The 15344-nt window shown below is 44.1% G+C and overlaps 2 protein-coding genes across 10 annotated transcripts in view; one reads left to right on the top strand and one right to left on the bottom strand.

Moving 5' to 3' along the window:
- Positions 1 to 15344, top strand: part of LOC119178073 (PAT complex subunit CCDC47) — a 613343-nt gene that overhangs the window by 377131 nt on the left and 220868 nt on the right. For all 8 annotated transcript variants that reach the window (XM_075894166.1, XM_075894179.1, XM_075894151.1 and 5 more), the window contains one exon: positions 4873 to 4931. In XM_075894166.1, the coding sequence (XP_075750281.1) occupies positions 4873 to 4931 (59 nt within the window). The remainder of the gene's footprint in view (positions 1 to 4872; positions 4932 to 15344) is intronic.
- LOC119178075 (uncharacterized) overlaps positions 1 to 15344 on the bottom strand; it is a 61953-nt gene that overhangs the window by 34456 nt on the left and 12153 nt on the right. The window contains exon 2 of one of the 2 annotated variants that reach the window (XM_075894211.1): positions 55 to 366. In XM_075894211.1, the coding sequence (XP_075750326.1) occupies positions 55 to 351 (297 nt within the window). In that variant the 5' untranslated portion in view covers positions 352 to 366. Of the gene's footprint in view, positions 1 to 54; positions 719 to 15344 lie in introns of those variants that run through there. The other variant, XM_075894203.1, reaches the window with a different exon arrangement.

Genomic DNA, 15344 nt, shown 5'->3' with positions numbered 1-15344 from the left:
TAACAAAAATAGATTGTCACTACTATAACATGCTGTATTAGAAAGTTAACAAACCAGCATAAACAGCAATGCCGACTTAGACATGTTGCCTGCAGGCCATGTGCCATGCCCTCCGAGGGTTCCTTGGTTGTGCTGCTCCTTTTCTAGCCGAGGTGTTGACGACGTCACTGATGATAAATGAGCCGTCCAGGTGCTGCTCTCAGAGTCCTGATAAGTTCTGTCGAAAGGCAGCCAATTTGTGCGACCAGTTGACACCGATGATGGTTGATCCGCCCACTTGTTGCTCACAGTTACCTGATGAGACTCGTGGGAAGGTAGCCAGAATGTGCTGCTTGTAGTTGGCGCTCCCATAATCCATGAAAATGCCTGCATAAACAGCAATGCCGACTTAGATATGTTGCCTGCAGGCCTTGTGCCGTGCCCTCTCTACTCATGTTCACAAAACACACTGCAACGAAAAGCACAGTCACAGTGTGCATGCCAACGACACAAACACCGAGCGACCACAAACACGCAAAAAATACGCCTGATGTGCCTTTGTCAAAAAAAAAAGCTTCCATAGGTTGCTTGACCCGGCGTTGTAAACTTTCACGAAAAGCCGCAGATCTTAGCCAAGTTGAGTGAAAATAGCGCTTTCATTATTTTGACCGGGTGAAAATAGCATTTCGGTTATTCTCACCAGGTCGGAACAGTCGTGACCTTGTTGGGACCATAGAGTTTCCTAAATAATATATAGGAAGCTCCATTTACAAAACTCTAAATAATATTTACGAAACTCTGCTCTCGTTCATTAAGGCACCACGTCTGTGCGGCGCACTGAGTCGATTCGCACAGAAAGGCATTGTAGACAGCAGTGCGCGTGACTAAAAGTGTGCAGTACGCCAACAACAAATAATATTTAGGAAACTTTATGGTTGAGACTATGGGTAGATGGGACACAATGAGTGCCCAATCTTTCGGACTTTCTAGGGACGGGGAAATCGTCCGAAAAAAGATTCATGACTTATTATTGCGCTACAAGTGATCAAATCCCCACAGCCCTCTCTGAAAAAACTTCATTGTCTCCTAGAGTGCACTTATCAGGCACTTCGGTGCACGCTCAGGCTGCCCTAAATACATTCAGGGTCTGCCGATGTCTATATGCAAATACGTGTCGTGTGATGAGCACCGCCGGTAACAGCAAAGCCCGGAATAAATTGCAGTTTTATTGCATGCAACATGTGAAAACATTTACGCAGAACATAAATGATGTGGCAGAATAGAGGAATACTTGCCCGGACCTTTGGGATGCGTGTGTGCACTTAACGGATGCGCCACTGTACGAAAATCTCCAGCGACGTGTAGCATTTGCTGCCTGTCACACGAGACCTGCCGTTCTTAGTTCTGTGCAGAACATCCTCTACACTGCTACCGCCGTTCCCACCGGGATGCTTTTGTACACACATGTTTCTCATAAAAATGTGTATCGATGTCCACTCTGTTGCTCATCGCACACGTGTGCGGCGATGGCAAGGTGCTTTCATTTGCTAAGGCACTGCGTCTGTGCGGCGCACTGAGTCGATTCGCACGGAAAGGCAGTGTGGACGGCAGCGTGCGTGATTAAAAGCGTGCAGTACGCCGACAACTGCGCCACATGCAGTAACAAGTAGTTAGCTGAAGATGCTCATCATAAAGCGGTCAAGTCTTATTGGCGTGTTTCGTATTGCTGCCATCACGGCTCCGAGCATTTCCGGTGTTTATCCGCTGCACATCACCTCACTTCGCAATGATACCAGCCCCTTCGAATTTTAGTATGCATCCTACCAAAGCATTTATGCATTGCAGCAAAGCCGATTTTTGGACATTACTATGATGTCGAACAATTCTTAAAGGGGCCCTGAAACACATTTAATTCACTTGAAGAGCTTATTGCCTCGCGAATTCATTGCCGCAAAAATTTTAAGAATCCGTCTAGGTCGAATGGAGTTACAAAGATTTGTCCCGTGTTGCAAATGCGTTCTTTATTTTCTCGTCCCAACGAAGGCCCTGGAAGCTAAGGAGGGAGGGATGGCAGGGGTGGAAAAAATACGTCATCCACCTCGTGCACTTTTTTCTCTTCTTTTTTACTTTGATAGCACAGCTTTTTCAGAGTGATCCCGCGCATGCGTGAGCGAGAAAGGCCACCAGCGGGGATCTCTGCAACGACTAAACGCACCATGTTAAAATCAACTAATGGCTGATGGGTTTTTTATGAGTGATTTTCGAGTGTCTTTTGTTATTTGTCGCGAAAAGAGAAAACAATTTTTTTACTTTGATAATTTATTGGGAATTCCAGGCTGCGTGCTATGCTATAATATTTGCCTCGCGTGTTGTCGGGCAATGAAGTTCTATGATTTTTAATTGTATCATTTGTTTTTGTCTAATAAATGTGGTCAGGTTATCGGCAGCGTTTTCTGACCATGCTCAAAAAGTGTTGTAGGGACCCTTTAAAAGCGTTTGTTTAAGCCTTCGAGGTCATAGATGTAGCAATGATAGGGACATTATGTAATGTTTTCTCGTACCTGGAATGTCAGCTGAAAGCCCAAAAAAATCAGACGCCAGAGAGTTTTAGCGTCGAAAATTTCAGATGTTCTTATTCATTGACCTCGATGGGGCTTGTGATGCTGTCGTTACATCGTCTGAATTCGCAAGCATGTCTGAAAAAGCTGGCTTCCAAAAAATCGGCAGTGAACTGATCTTAAGTTACGTTAAAATGAACTTCTATGGTTTTCAATTGTATCATTTGTTTTTGTCTAATAAATGTGGTCAGGTTATCTGTCGGTGATATAATTTTATTTTTTTTTATTCTTTTATGCTTGAATAGCGTGCAGCACAGTGTAATTTTATCATTAGTGTGCGAAAAAATTCGTAAACAGGGAGCTGACATTTCAACAAGAGGACTTGTCTTTTTCAAGGCTTGAACACAACAGTTTTGTTCTGAGGAAGACAAGACTGCTTGTTGGAACGTTGGCTCGACACAATCCTTCTTTACGGATTTTCTCGTGAACACAATAGGGGTCTTAAAGGGGCGCTGACACAAAATTTCGAGGCTGGTATAGCCTGTGGGGTCGATTTCCAGGAACATTTGTATATCATCTGCGAAGTATCAACAGTAAATATAGCTGGGAAGGTATATTAAAAGAAATTTGAAGTTTGCGTGAGCCCTTGATTCCATCGTGCCATTGACACTCTCGCAGCAGACCCCTAGTAGACCCCCTACTTCTTTCACGTCACCACTCTGCAGTCAACAAAACAAGTTATGATGACGTCATAGCTGCCATTTTCCTTTTGCCATGTTTGTTCCCGCTGTCTATATTTCTCGGCGACTGGTTGCGAGAGCACGGTCATGGCGCACACTTGGAAAGTTTTGTGTTTGGCAACATTGTAGTCTCGTTTCCTATTCAAAAGTAGTTCTTGTTGTGGACCGAGTGGAAGTGTGTCACAGTTCTGTGTGCTGACGTGGCCAAGAGCTGCGCACGCTAGGTGGCGACAGTTGCACCCAGTTTTTGGAACTCTTTCAAACCGAAACTGAAATTGGTCGATAATGATGGGCCTGTAATTTATTATCTGTTATGCGCTACAGCAAACAATGTGTCGTGTTATGTCTAACAGGCCCTCAGCAACACATCTCATCAGAAAAATGCGAAGCCAATGTTTTTGTGGCTCAGAAAAACGCGAGGCCAATGTTTTTGTATCTGTGCCCCTCTAAAATTGTATCGAGCAATATCTGCTCCGAAAGCCAGTTTTGCTGCTTCAAAACGCTGTTTTGTCTGCTTCAAAAGCTGCTCCAAAGTAGCCTAAGCCAGTAGCATACCTGTTTGTAGTCCTCCTATTTGTTTCGCTCTGTGGTATGCAAGGTTACAGCAAATCAACTGTTTCAGTGAAGTAGTTTTCATTCCTTAGCCATTTAATTTTCTTGTTTTATTTTCTAACATAGGTCGGCAAAATAGTTGGAACGCTCTTAGACTCACACAAATATATTCTTTTCTGGCTTACTCCTGAGCCTCACCAAAATTTTCCTCAATTGGACTCTCTCGGACTCAAATTCACCAAGGCCTGAGTCTGAGTGAGTGCACTTAGCTGCACTCACTCAGACTCAGGCTCACTGCTTGATATGACTCTGAATAAGTGGAATCACGAGCCTGTGAGTGTAGAACTACTTTTTTAAAATCTTGTTGTGAATGCTCTTTCATGGCAATATTTCACATAATTGGTGCTCTACATAACACCTTTGGCCCTATATTTTCAAATACAACTTATCGATAATCCAGTAATCCACTAAGGACATGCCTATGGAATTTTCGACTCAGACGAGGTAGCTTTATTCAGAACTTTCCATGAAAGAGTATAGGGGAAGAAATCATGACACCTGTTCAGTTTACTGTCTTCGACATATAAATGTTGATGTGATGAATGAATGTGAGTGCATTGAGGTATGTGTGAATAAACTTTAGTATAATCATAAGCCGATATAAGCCTAATACTAATGCTGGAGATGTGCAGATATGTCAGGAATAAAAATTGGAGATCACTCAGAAGCACTTAGGAAATATGTTCTACACTTAGGGTTCCCTCGAACTCAGAATTATTGTTATTTATTGGACTCGCTCGGTCTCGCTCAAAATTTCCTCAACTAGACTAACTTGGACTTAAACTCACCAAAATATTGTTTACCTGGACTCACTCGGACTCAGATCTGAGTCCGAGTGAGTCTGAGTGATTCGAATCGGGAGTGAGTTTGCCGACATGTGGTCTTGAATGTAAAAGTGTTTTAGAACAGTCAACCCACGGTGACACTGCAGTGAATCATCCAAGACTAGCCAGATAATTTATGTAATAATTCATTCTTTGCAGGGACACCCAGCCCACCAAGTTGCCCGAAGTCAAGAAAGTTCTCCTGTTTGGATTTAATGGTCAGTGACCTCCGTACAAAACTTTTTTTATATTCTCTGTACCATATGCATACAGCAGAAGCTTGGTGATATGATCATGGCTTGTACGAACTTTGAGGTGATACGAATTTTTCTGTGATTCCGGCCAAGGCCCATCACCCTGCGATGTAATAGAGTTCGGCTGTTGCGAACTGATTTTCTTTCTGTGGTGGTTAATACAAATGTACACTACCACAAAGGTACAAGTCCCTGTTGCGCATAGCGGTTGGCCATGTGATGTTGGCTGCAATGAGCACGGCATGTGTTCAAATTCGTGCATTGATAATTATGGGGTCTTTCTTTGCGTTGCCTGTGTGTTCCCGACAAATCATCGTGGGAATTGACTTTCATCGAGAATACAGTGAAATTATTGACCTCTGTGAGTTGCCTGTGTCATTTGAGGGCTGTTTTTTTGCTGAATCTGAAAGAATCTGATTCCTGAAAAGACCGTTACATATTGTCGATGGTTCTGTCACTCTGCCCTCTTAAAGCAGCCTCTTTGTCACTGTGGAATTGGGACAGGGCGTGTCGAATGCTGTAATCAGTGAAGCGAATTATTCTTACCTTTTTTGATGACAAATCTGTGTTGCCCGAGGAATCATTCAGCCTCACAGCAGACAATCACGCATACTGGTCACCAACTTCAGCGAGGAATCGCGTCACCTCGACTGACGCACCGTCATTGCGTACTCTGAAGAAATTGCTGATGCTCAGGGTTCGCCAACATTAGGTAACGGCAATTTTGTCATGCGACCATTCTGCAGAAGTGTTTACGAGTACTCTCGATGTAAACCAGTGTCTGTGTTCAGCACAACGAGAAAGCCTTTTGCGCATACTCGGCTCCGTTTGAGACTGCTTCACTACAACATCGAAAGTTAACCAGACGCCACTTGCCCAGCATCGTATTCAAACCCACTATGTTTATATTAGGTCATGCCATAACATAAAGACCCATTCAACAACATGCCTATAGGCAGGGGTTGAATTGCTGCAGTAATTGCACGATTGGTGCCAATCTGGCCCACGATGGCCACCTGCGCATAAATGGCAATTTGCGCGTACAACAGCAAATTTAGCCGAGTCTTACCATTGACCAAGCAACAGTGCCAGTGATGTGATCGCTGCATCAATTGCGCTAAAATGCTTTGAAAGACCAATCCTGCTACATTTCCACCATTCTGGGCTAAAGCTGCGCCAAACGTGGTGTTTTCATATTTCAAAAACGATACCACAATCTCTCGAGGTTGAAACATCTAGCATGTGTTTATCCTCATGTGCTCACACTATGCTATCGTGGTTGTGAGTGCGCTTAAATTAAGGAAAGTGTGTGTGCTTGTAAAGTGCTGGTTGGATTACCTTTCAATTACCCTGTAAACCACTTGGATAACATTAGTCACCCAAGAAATGCATGTAGGCCGTACAAGCAAAACAGCATTATTTAGAGACTGCACATGAGCAAGAGTTGTCAAACTGGCAGCCACGTTGTTCAGGCATGTAAATTGTCATGTTGAAAGGTTAATGTTCTCGGGCCTGCTGTGCTGACAAAATGAACGCAAGAAAAGAAACACTTATACTAGTGAAACACTCATACTAGGGAATATCAAGGGGAATTACGATTGCTTCATTATATCCATTAGTTTGTTATATCCCGCTTCATTATAACGATGTTTTACTGTATTGTAACCCACCCCTTACCCCCTGGTGGGGTCTTCAAGGAATGAAGCTCAAAGTGAAAGCTTAACTTGTTTTGTTGCCTGTAGATTCCACGTGTTTAGCAAGGGCCTATTAGGTCACGCGTTGTTTCCTGACATCATATTCATTCATCTTTACCTGAATAAGGGCGCACACACAGACACGGACACTAGACATAACAAAACCAACTAGCCCAATTATCTATGCTACTGTCGTATTCATGTTGTTTAGCTCTTGATATCAGTGGTCTCACCAATTTACTGGTTGTCACAATTATGGCAGCCTAAAGCGTAAATAAGACCACAGAAATTTTCTCTCGGCAACTTGTCTTTCACATTGTCTAAAACCTTCCTTAGCTTCCATGTTGGTGAATTCACTATTTTGATGTTTGTTGCTTCTACATATCACACATCATATCTGTTTTTCCAACCACAACATTACAAACGTCAGTAAGTTTGTGTGTGTTTGTCTTGACCATGATTTCGGCTCAGCTTGAAGGCCTTCTGGTTCGGATAGAACTGCCATTAGTGGAAGCTTGCAGGGCTATTGATGTCTTTTACTATCCATATTACTGTCATTTTTATTATTGGCGATGCAACAGCAAACTTCTTCAGCTACGCTCTTATCGCTGGTAGCTCGCATTTCAAGGTTAGAGTTGCATAACTTCATCTAAATTTCTCATTTCAGTTTCTTGAGATGGTACTAATAAATCTGTAATTAGTTTTTAGCGTTATGTCCATAATAGAGTACAGAAACAAAGGTAATCCGCCTGCATCTATTATAAATCTGCGGAATCGAGAAAGCTGTTTCTACCAAACAAATTTCGTCTTGCCAGCACATATTCGAACGTCATCGCTTTAAATGCTACTCCTAGCTTTCATTGCAGGCATCTGGGGACTTCTTCTAACTCCAAGTGTCAGAGCCCAGAGAAATAAAACATCAACATGCATGTGCTTGTCGTTGAAAAAGAAAGAAAAAATTATGCAGCGTGGCTTTGTGCTTGCGATGTTGTTAGTCATTTTCAACACAAGGTGCACAGAATACACAAGTAGTGTATAGCTGTAGTCAAACCTCGTTATAACGAAGTTGAAGGGAGAGTCATGATTACTTCGTTATAATCATTAGTTCGTTATAGCCAATATTCATTTTTACCAACAATCAGCCAGCAAGAGTACCTGCCAACGAATATCACAGCAGTCCGCGCGGCAGAGAAAAAGAGCCGTTGGAAGGCACAAAATTGCAAATTAACAAAGAAAATGCACTTTATTGCCGCCAAATTCAGCACACTAGTTGGCAGATCACCTAGAAGAAAATTTATCCCTAATATTATTTACTTTTGCCCACTCTTCCTCACATGCACGACTGCTTTTTCAGCTGCAGTAGCTATTTTGAGTCCATCCTCACTGTCATCATAAGCACCAAAAAAGCAGCACAGCAGCTCTGTCGCATCCAGGGCTTGCGCGGGCGTCGATACGTTGGGTTCGCCAACATTAGGCTCGGAGTGTCGACACATTCGTCATTGTCGTCATGCACGCCGGTCTCTGCGGGCACAATTTTCGCATCTGGCAAAACTTCGATTGTCACCGCATCAGCATCGACCCAGACATACACAGGGAAAGTGTCGCAATTGGGCTCAATGCCAAGGAGAGTGAACCACGACGCCAGGGCCTGGTCGCCCACGGCATTCAGCAACATCGCCGAAATCTTGGGCCACTTTATTTTTTTCTTGATGCCAGACTTTTTGCGCTTATGTTTGCGACTGCTGCTGTCCATCTCGTGTCTAGCGGCAGAAATTGATATAGATGGTGTTGCTCTTCTACAGCGAAAGACACGGAAGGAACCCACAATCTCCACTGCCAGGGCGGCGTGTGAGACCCCGGTGCAAAGCTTAAGGGGAGGAGGGCAGATGCGTGGGCGGGTCAACGAGTTCTTCAGGAGAGGGGAGGTCAGCTGACGCCCACGCTCGCGCGAGTTGCTGCGTGGGCGAGTTGCTACGTAGTCGAGTTCATTTGTTCCTGAAAAAAAGGGGAGGCAGAGAGACTTGCTCCTACAGGCGTGTTGGCAGGCCGCGGGTGGCTCCTGGGAGCATAAGGCGTGTGTTTTGAATTGCTGCAGCCGTGATGAGATGTAAATTGTCGCGCGCTATAAGATATTGAATTGATGTATACAAACTGATCAGTAAAGGCTCATTGCAGACTAAGAATGGTTTGTTATATCTGTTGTGAGGAAATTTTCACTTCGTTAAAATGAGATAATAAATACATGGGTGTCTATGGGAACTTAAAAGGAAGTTAGAATTGTTTCCTTATATTCTATAGTTCGTTATATCCCACTTCGTTGTAACAACGTATTACTGTATTGTTATTTTTTTGCTTAGAAGCATATATGAGATGTGCAGACTTTTGGTGGGAATGCAAATCAATAGTAAATACAGCAATCCAGGTCGCATCAGATTGAATTCACATCCTATATAGAACTCGGTAAATACAGTAGTCTCTCATTAAACGGAACCTAAAAGGACTGGGTAAATGAGTTCCATTTAACAGGAGTTCCGTTTACTGAAATGTCAACTGGGTTGGAGAATTCGGATATGAAAGCAATGACATCAAAGGCAGTTGTTTCGTTTAGGCAGCAGTTCTGTTTAAATGATTTTCGTTTACTGTGAGTCTACTGTACAGGTCGATCTAATCCAATCTAATCCACATTCTAGGTGGCCTAGGCTGTAATCGGCTGCCGCTGCTGCGACCTGTTGAGAATAGCTAGAATGCTATACTCACCCGGTCAAAATAACGAAAATGCCATTTTCACCCAACTTGGCTTGGATCTGGGCAGATCTGTGGAACATTGCGGCTTTTCGTCAAAGTTTACGATGCTGCTTCAGGCAACATATAGAAGCTTTTCTTTTGATGAAGGCACATCAGACATATTTTTGCGTGTTTGTGGTCGGCTCGGTGTTCACATCGTTGACGCACACTGTGATTGTGTTTGTCGTTGCAGTGTGCTTTGTGAACGTGAAATGTGTTCACGTTTGGAATCGCTGAATTTTGTGGTTCGCCTGAACTTGCATGAAGGCCACCATGTCCAGGACTCGTCAACCTGTATCAGTGCTCTTTGACATCCGTGATATTTATTTCTGTTGTGTGCGCGGTGATGACGTTGTGGTAGTCTGTACGTGTTGCCAGTTTTGCTGGGCGCGCTTGTAGTTTTGCGGTTTGCGTGGCCATTCGGCAATTTGCTCTGGTTCTTGTGCTTGTTCGTCAAATACTTCATTTTACAGGCATAGAAGCATTGAACTCGTATTAGTTAAGCTCTTAAGTGTGCGGTATTTTAACCACTGCACCATTCTGAAAACCTGCCGACCATCCCTGATTTTAAAGTACAGGCATCACGCGGTGTAATTTCAATGGCTATCCAGTCCAAGCTTCTTGATTGCGTTACATGCAGAGATGAGTCAATCACCTTCCAGAAATTCACTTTCAATAAAAAGTGCCCTTGTGACACCCGCATGCTCAATGAAGCCTCTCTATTCACTTCCATGGCTGCACAAGCGATGAAAAAATAATTATGTGTTTGAACTAGTGTTGTTGAAAAACCTTTGAACCATAGCCAAGCTATGCACCACAAAACTTTGTTGACTGTGCAGTAGGCATCGATTACAGCATACCTTGGTTCTTTGGACACAGTTATGTGGGTCAAAGAGACGAGTGCCTAAATGTACAGTTGCTGGAGCATTGTCAAAAATTAAAAACCATAGAGATGGTTCTTTGGCTTCTGATTCTTGAGAATGTGGTTGCCAGCCTGTGTTCGAGAAAACACAAGCTCTTGCTGCTCACCTTCATGATAGCACCAGGATTATCATTGAGGCTGCATGAACAGCGAAAGGAAAGTGGTGACATGAAACGTTCAATGTTCCTATCTAAAAAAGAACTGGCTTACCTGTATTCATCGTCATGTGCTATTCTGCCTTAGTTTTTTTTATAGTTTGTTTCAGTGCACTTTCACCAAATTTTTTTTCCTACCTTGAGCATGTTAATATTTTGGATGCGGGCTATATATATTGTATGTTGTACAAAATTTCAGTTGGAAGCCTGTGCTTGTCATCGAGTCACTGGTGTCACTTTATCTGCTGTTGTGCTGATTAATTTCAAATCTCTGCGCAGATGCATTGTATACATGTTGAAATCTACAGAGCGAAAAAACAAGGACACAAGAAGAACAAATAGGCCCGCCGCGGTAGTCTAGTGGCTAAGGTACTCGGCTGCTGACACGCAGGTCGCGGGATTGAATCCCGGCTGCGGCGGCTGCATTTCTGATGAAGGCGAAAATGTTGTAGGCCCGCGTGCTCAAATTTGGGTGCACGTTAAAGAACCCCAGGTGGTCGAAATTTCCGGAATTTCCGGAGCCCTCCACTGCGGCGTTTCTCATAATCATATGGTTCTTTGGGGATGTTAAACCTCACATATCAATCAAATCAAGAAGAAGAAATACACACTATGCGTCATCTCGCAACTATCCTCATAAGAAAGCACACCATTAGAAGGAAAACAAAGGTATCATACTCCCCTGATCTGGTGGACGACAATCACAAAGTTTATTCCTAAAATGATAGCACAGTGCAGAAATTCGAAGTGGACGAGGGGATGAAAAATGTCAAGTAATGTAATAATAAAAGGCCTTTTTTTTTGCATCCTATATACGGGTCGTTTTTAAGAGAGAATTGTCATCCAATTTCAAGAGAGATAACAATACCAGCATTTAGAATAGCTAAAGTATGGATGATAATTATGAAATAAGAACATTTACTCTGTTATGTTTTGGCTGCACTGGGTGCTTGTGGAACAAAAGCTTGAAACCAGTTGCATGTGTGTAAATTACCTGAACACATTAGCAAGGGCAAGAGACAAGAAACAAGTGCGAGTGTCATTTAGCAAAGTGACACAACTTTCTTCCTTGTAAAGTACAAAACAGCTGCTGAAGTTCTGAACATGCTCGCTTGATGCCTTGCGAAGTATAGCAGCGACAAAAAAAAAATGTTTGTATTATTTATTCTGCAGAGAGAATTCTCATGGCCGATCGAAGGGCCTCGTCATTCAGCCTCAAATAGAGAACTGACTTTTTAATTAGGGTAAAAGTATCAGCTTCAGAGTGTTTTGTTCAGGCTTGGTCACTCAAGAAAGGTCATCGGGACACGTGTTTCAGGCCTCTGTTTTAATCTGCAACCAGTGCTGAGTGTTCTTCTCACGTGATAACAATGTGACAGAAAAATTTGAGGCAGATTTCCAATAGTGGTGCTGAGCCCAAAAAAGTGATACTGAACAACCCTCTTTGTTTTTGTGCTATTATTTTTTTCTTCCTCTTCTTCTTTTTATTTGTTATTCCTGCCTGCTTTTTTTCAATTTGAGTGATTGATTTTTGCACGAATGCTGCATGCAAATGACACATTGCTTATGAAAGAGTTTGCTGTTGGGCTGGTTTTTACAACATTTCTAAAAGTTAATTCGAGGGCGAACACACTACACGATCACTCACACATGCACACAGCCAGGCATCAGACACACACAGCGCTATGTGTGTCTGATGCCTGGGTGTGTGTGTGTGTATGTGAGTTATCGTGCCTTGAGTTCGCATTCAAATTAACTTTTAGACACGTTGCTTGATCAGGTTACGTACTGTGGAAAGTGAATAGCAATAAATGAGTGCATGCATGCATGCTGCACTCAGTTTAAAACAACTAAGGTGAATATCTTTTATTTTCGATATTGGAAATTAAGCATGTTGTGGAAGAGAACATAAAGAATCACGGATTAGATTGCGACTGCGGCTGATCCGAAATTCTAAATAAACTGAATGCATGAGCATTGATCGAAGGTGTGCTTGCCAAAGTTAACTATACAGTTCAGACCACATATAACGTAACCGCTTTTTGCGTGGGACCGGTTATAATGTGGGTTTTTTTACCACCGATATGTCGCCCATAGAACTCAATGTATAGGCCGACCGTTTATTGCGTAGGCGCACGAAGGAGAATACCGATTATAGGGCGGAGTTTTTAGGTGCGTGACCATAAAATCTGCGAACGGCGCAGGGTTGACACGGTTTCCCGGCGGTGTTCCCGACGCGCCGGAACGTTGGGAGTGTGAGCGGGAGGGTGCACGCGGAGACCGCCGCGAAAAATCAAACAATGCGGAGGAGAAGAGAGGGTACAGTAGGGAGGGAGTCGGGGAGACTTGGAAGGAGGGAGCGTGTTTTCGTCACCGTGGCGACCGTGGCAGCGTCCAATCCGGGTGCGCACTGGGCGGACTGGGGGAGAGAAGCAGTAGCACGCTTTTTTTTTCTCAACCTCCTTCTTTTGCCTCTTAGGATTTGCTGTGTGGGCTTCGCCGTGCCGTTGCCGTCTGAGAGCCTAGAGCACGTGTGTTGCGTAGCTCCTGTCGCCATGGCGTCGGAGGTGTCTTCAAGCGGTGTGAAAAAACGCCGTGCCTTATCGCTGGAGATTAAGGAATGCATGAGAGTGGCTTGAAGAAGGCGTCAGTGGCGGCGAAATACGGCGTTTCCGACACGACCTTGTCGACCATCTACAAAAACAAGGACAAACTGCGGCAGCAACTGCAGCAAGATTCGTCTTCTCTGTCACGGAAGAAAATACGTACGTCAAAATACGAAGACGTGGACGCAGCGCTGTTCAGGTTGTTCCGCGAAGTTAGGGCTCAGAGCATCCCAGTAAGTGGCCCCATGCTCCAACAAAAGGCCAAGTGTCTCGGAGCTCTTTTAGGCCACGACGACTTTAATCCACTGAACGGGTGGATTCAGCGTTTCAAAGATCGCCATGGCATCAGCTGCAAAGTGGTGTGCGGAGAAAGCGGCGCTGTCGATGACGAGTCTATCGAAGTCTGGCTTCGCTTGAACTTGGAGAGTATGCTGTCGACCTATACTGACAGAGACATTTATAATGCCGATGAAGCTGATTTATTTTATAACCTTTGCCCAACCGCACGCTTGCGCTGAAAGGCGAAGCCTGCTCCGGCCGCAAGGTCTCAAAGGAGCGCATAACTGTATTGTTTTGCGCCAATTTGGACGGGAGTGACAAGCGCCGCCTCTTTGTCATAGGTAAATCGGCAAGGCCACGTTGCTTTAAAAAGCGAGAGTGCCTGCCAGTGACTTACAAAGCCAATAAAAAGGCGTGGATGACGCAGGATTTGTTCATCAGCTGGCTTTGTAAGTTTGATGAGGATATGGTGGCAGAGAAGCGGCGGGTCGTGCTTATCCTCGACAACTGCACGGCCCACAACGTCAAGCCGAAGTTGACCGCAGTCAACCTAAAGTTTTTGCCTGCCAACATTACAGCAAAAAGTCAATCTCTCGACCAGGGTGTCATCGCAACCGTAAAGGTGCTGTACAAAAAGCGCATTTGCGAGAAAGTTTTGCTAAGCATGCAGCAGCAGCAGCCTCTTAAAGTGAACTGAAGAGGCGCAATTGACATGGTGGTCGCTTCATGGTGGCAGGTAAAGGCCGATACCATAAGCAAGTGTTTCAAGAGGGCAGGCTTCATGCGCAATGCAGAGGCTCTGGAAGACGATGAGCAGAGCGACATGTCGCTCGCCGATGAGACCCTCAACACTGACTACGTGTGGTCCTGCCTCGTTGACAGCAACTTTGTAACCGCCACCGACACTTTCCAAGAATTTGTCGATGCCGGGGAGTCGGAGCTTTCTGTCTGCGAGGAAGCGAGCACAGATGACGACGAGTCGGACGGTGAAGACGATGTCGACCCGACGCCAGAGCCAAATTTCCCGTTCAAAAACGCATTGGAATACCTCGCTAAAGTGAAAACGTACTGCGCGAAAAACAGTTTGAGCGAGAAATCGCTTGAGTGCTTAAGCTTTGTGGAGGACGAAATTGTTCGCAAGCATCGCCAGACGAAAATAACGGCGCTCTTCCGCTGATGCAGGACTTGAGAACTTTGTTACCGTGCGGTGTTGTGATTGTGTTGAATGTGTCTGCGAGTGAAAAGTGTAGTAAATTGTTTTTGAAAGGTGGGTTGTCCTTTTGACATAGGCAAAGGCCGAAAAAAGCATGCTTTGGTTATAACGCGGTATCGGTTATAGCGCGGATTTTTACAACTCCCATGACTTACGTTATAAGCGGTCTACACTGTATTTGACAAAACCGTTGTCGGACCTCTGTGATGTGGCTCTTGACAAGCATGCCAATAAAAATCATCACCTCTTGAGCATCAAAGTGATACTTTCATGCACTTTTATACGGGTATAGTTGTATAGCACTCCATCTAAACAGGACAATTTAGGGCTAAGTAACGCACGTATACTTTCGTTTCAACCGTTTTCACCTCAGATAAAATCAGTGTAATTTTGACTCCAGCCTGTAGATCAAAGTCAGCGTTATTTTTAGAGACCGAATTCGAGGTGATGTGACATGGTTACCTCGAGCTATTGCGCGTATAAGTATGATAAACAAACTGGCCCGCCATTGCGTTCAGTCCCTGTACGAAGTTTAATAAGTGCTGACAGTTCCCAGTCCATGCACCAAGTTGACTTATAGGGACCTCTTAGAATACGCGTTGTTATCGTAGAGGCTCGTGTTTAGACTACTCGTGCCGTGGGCGTAAATAGTCTAAAACAATTTAGTAGAAGTTTTTCAAAGATTCTAGTACGTCCATGGCGGTCGAAGACCTAAAAGTGAGTG

This window comes from Rhipicephalus microplus, chromosome 1, assembly GCF_043290135.1.
Source record: "Rhipicephalus microplus isolate Deutch F79 chromosome 1, USDA_Rmic, whole genome shotgun sequence".
Taxonomy (NCBI): Eukaryota; Metazoa; Arthropoda; class Arachnida; order Ixodida; family Ixodidae; genus Rhipicephalus; species Rhipicephalus microplus.
This window is presented reverse-complemented; position numbering and strand designations above follow the sequence as displayed.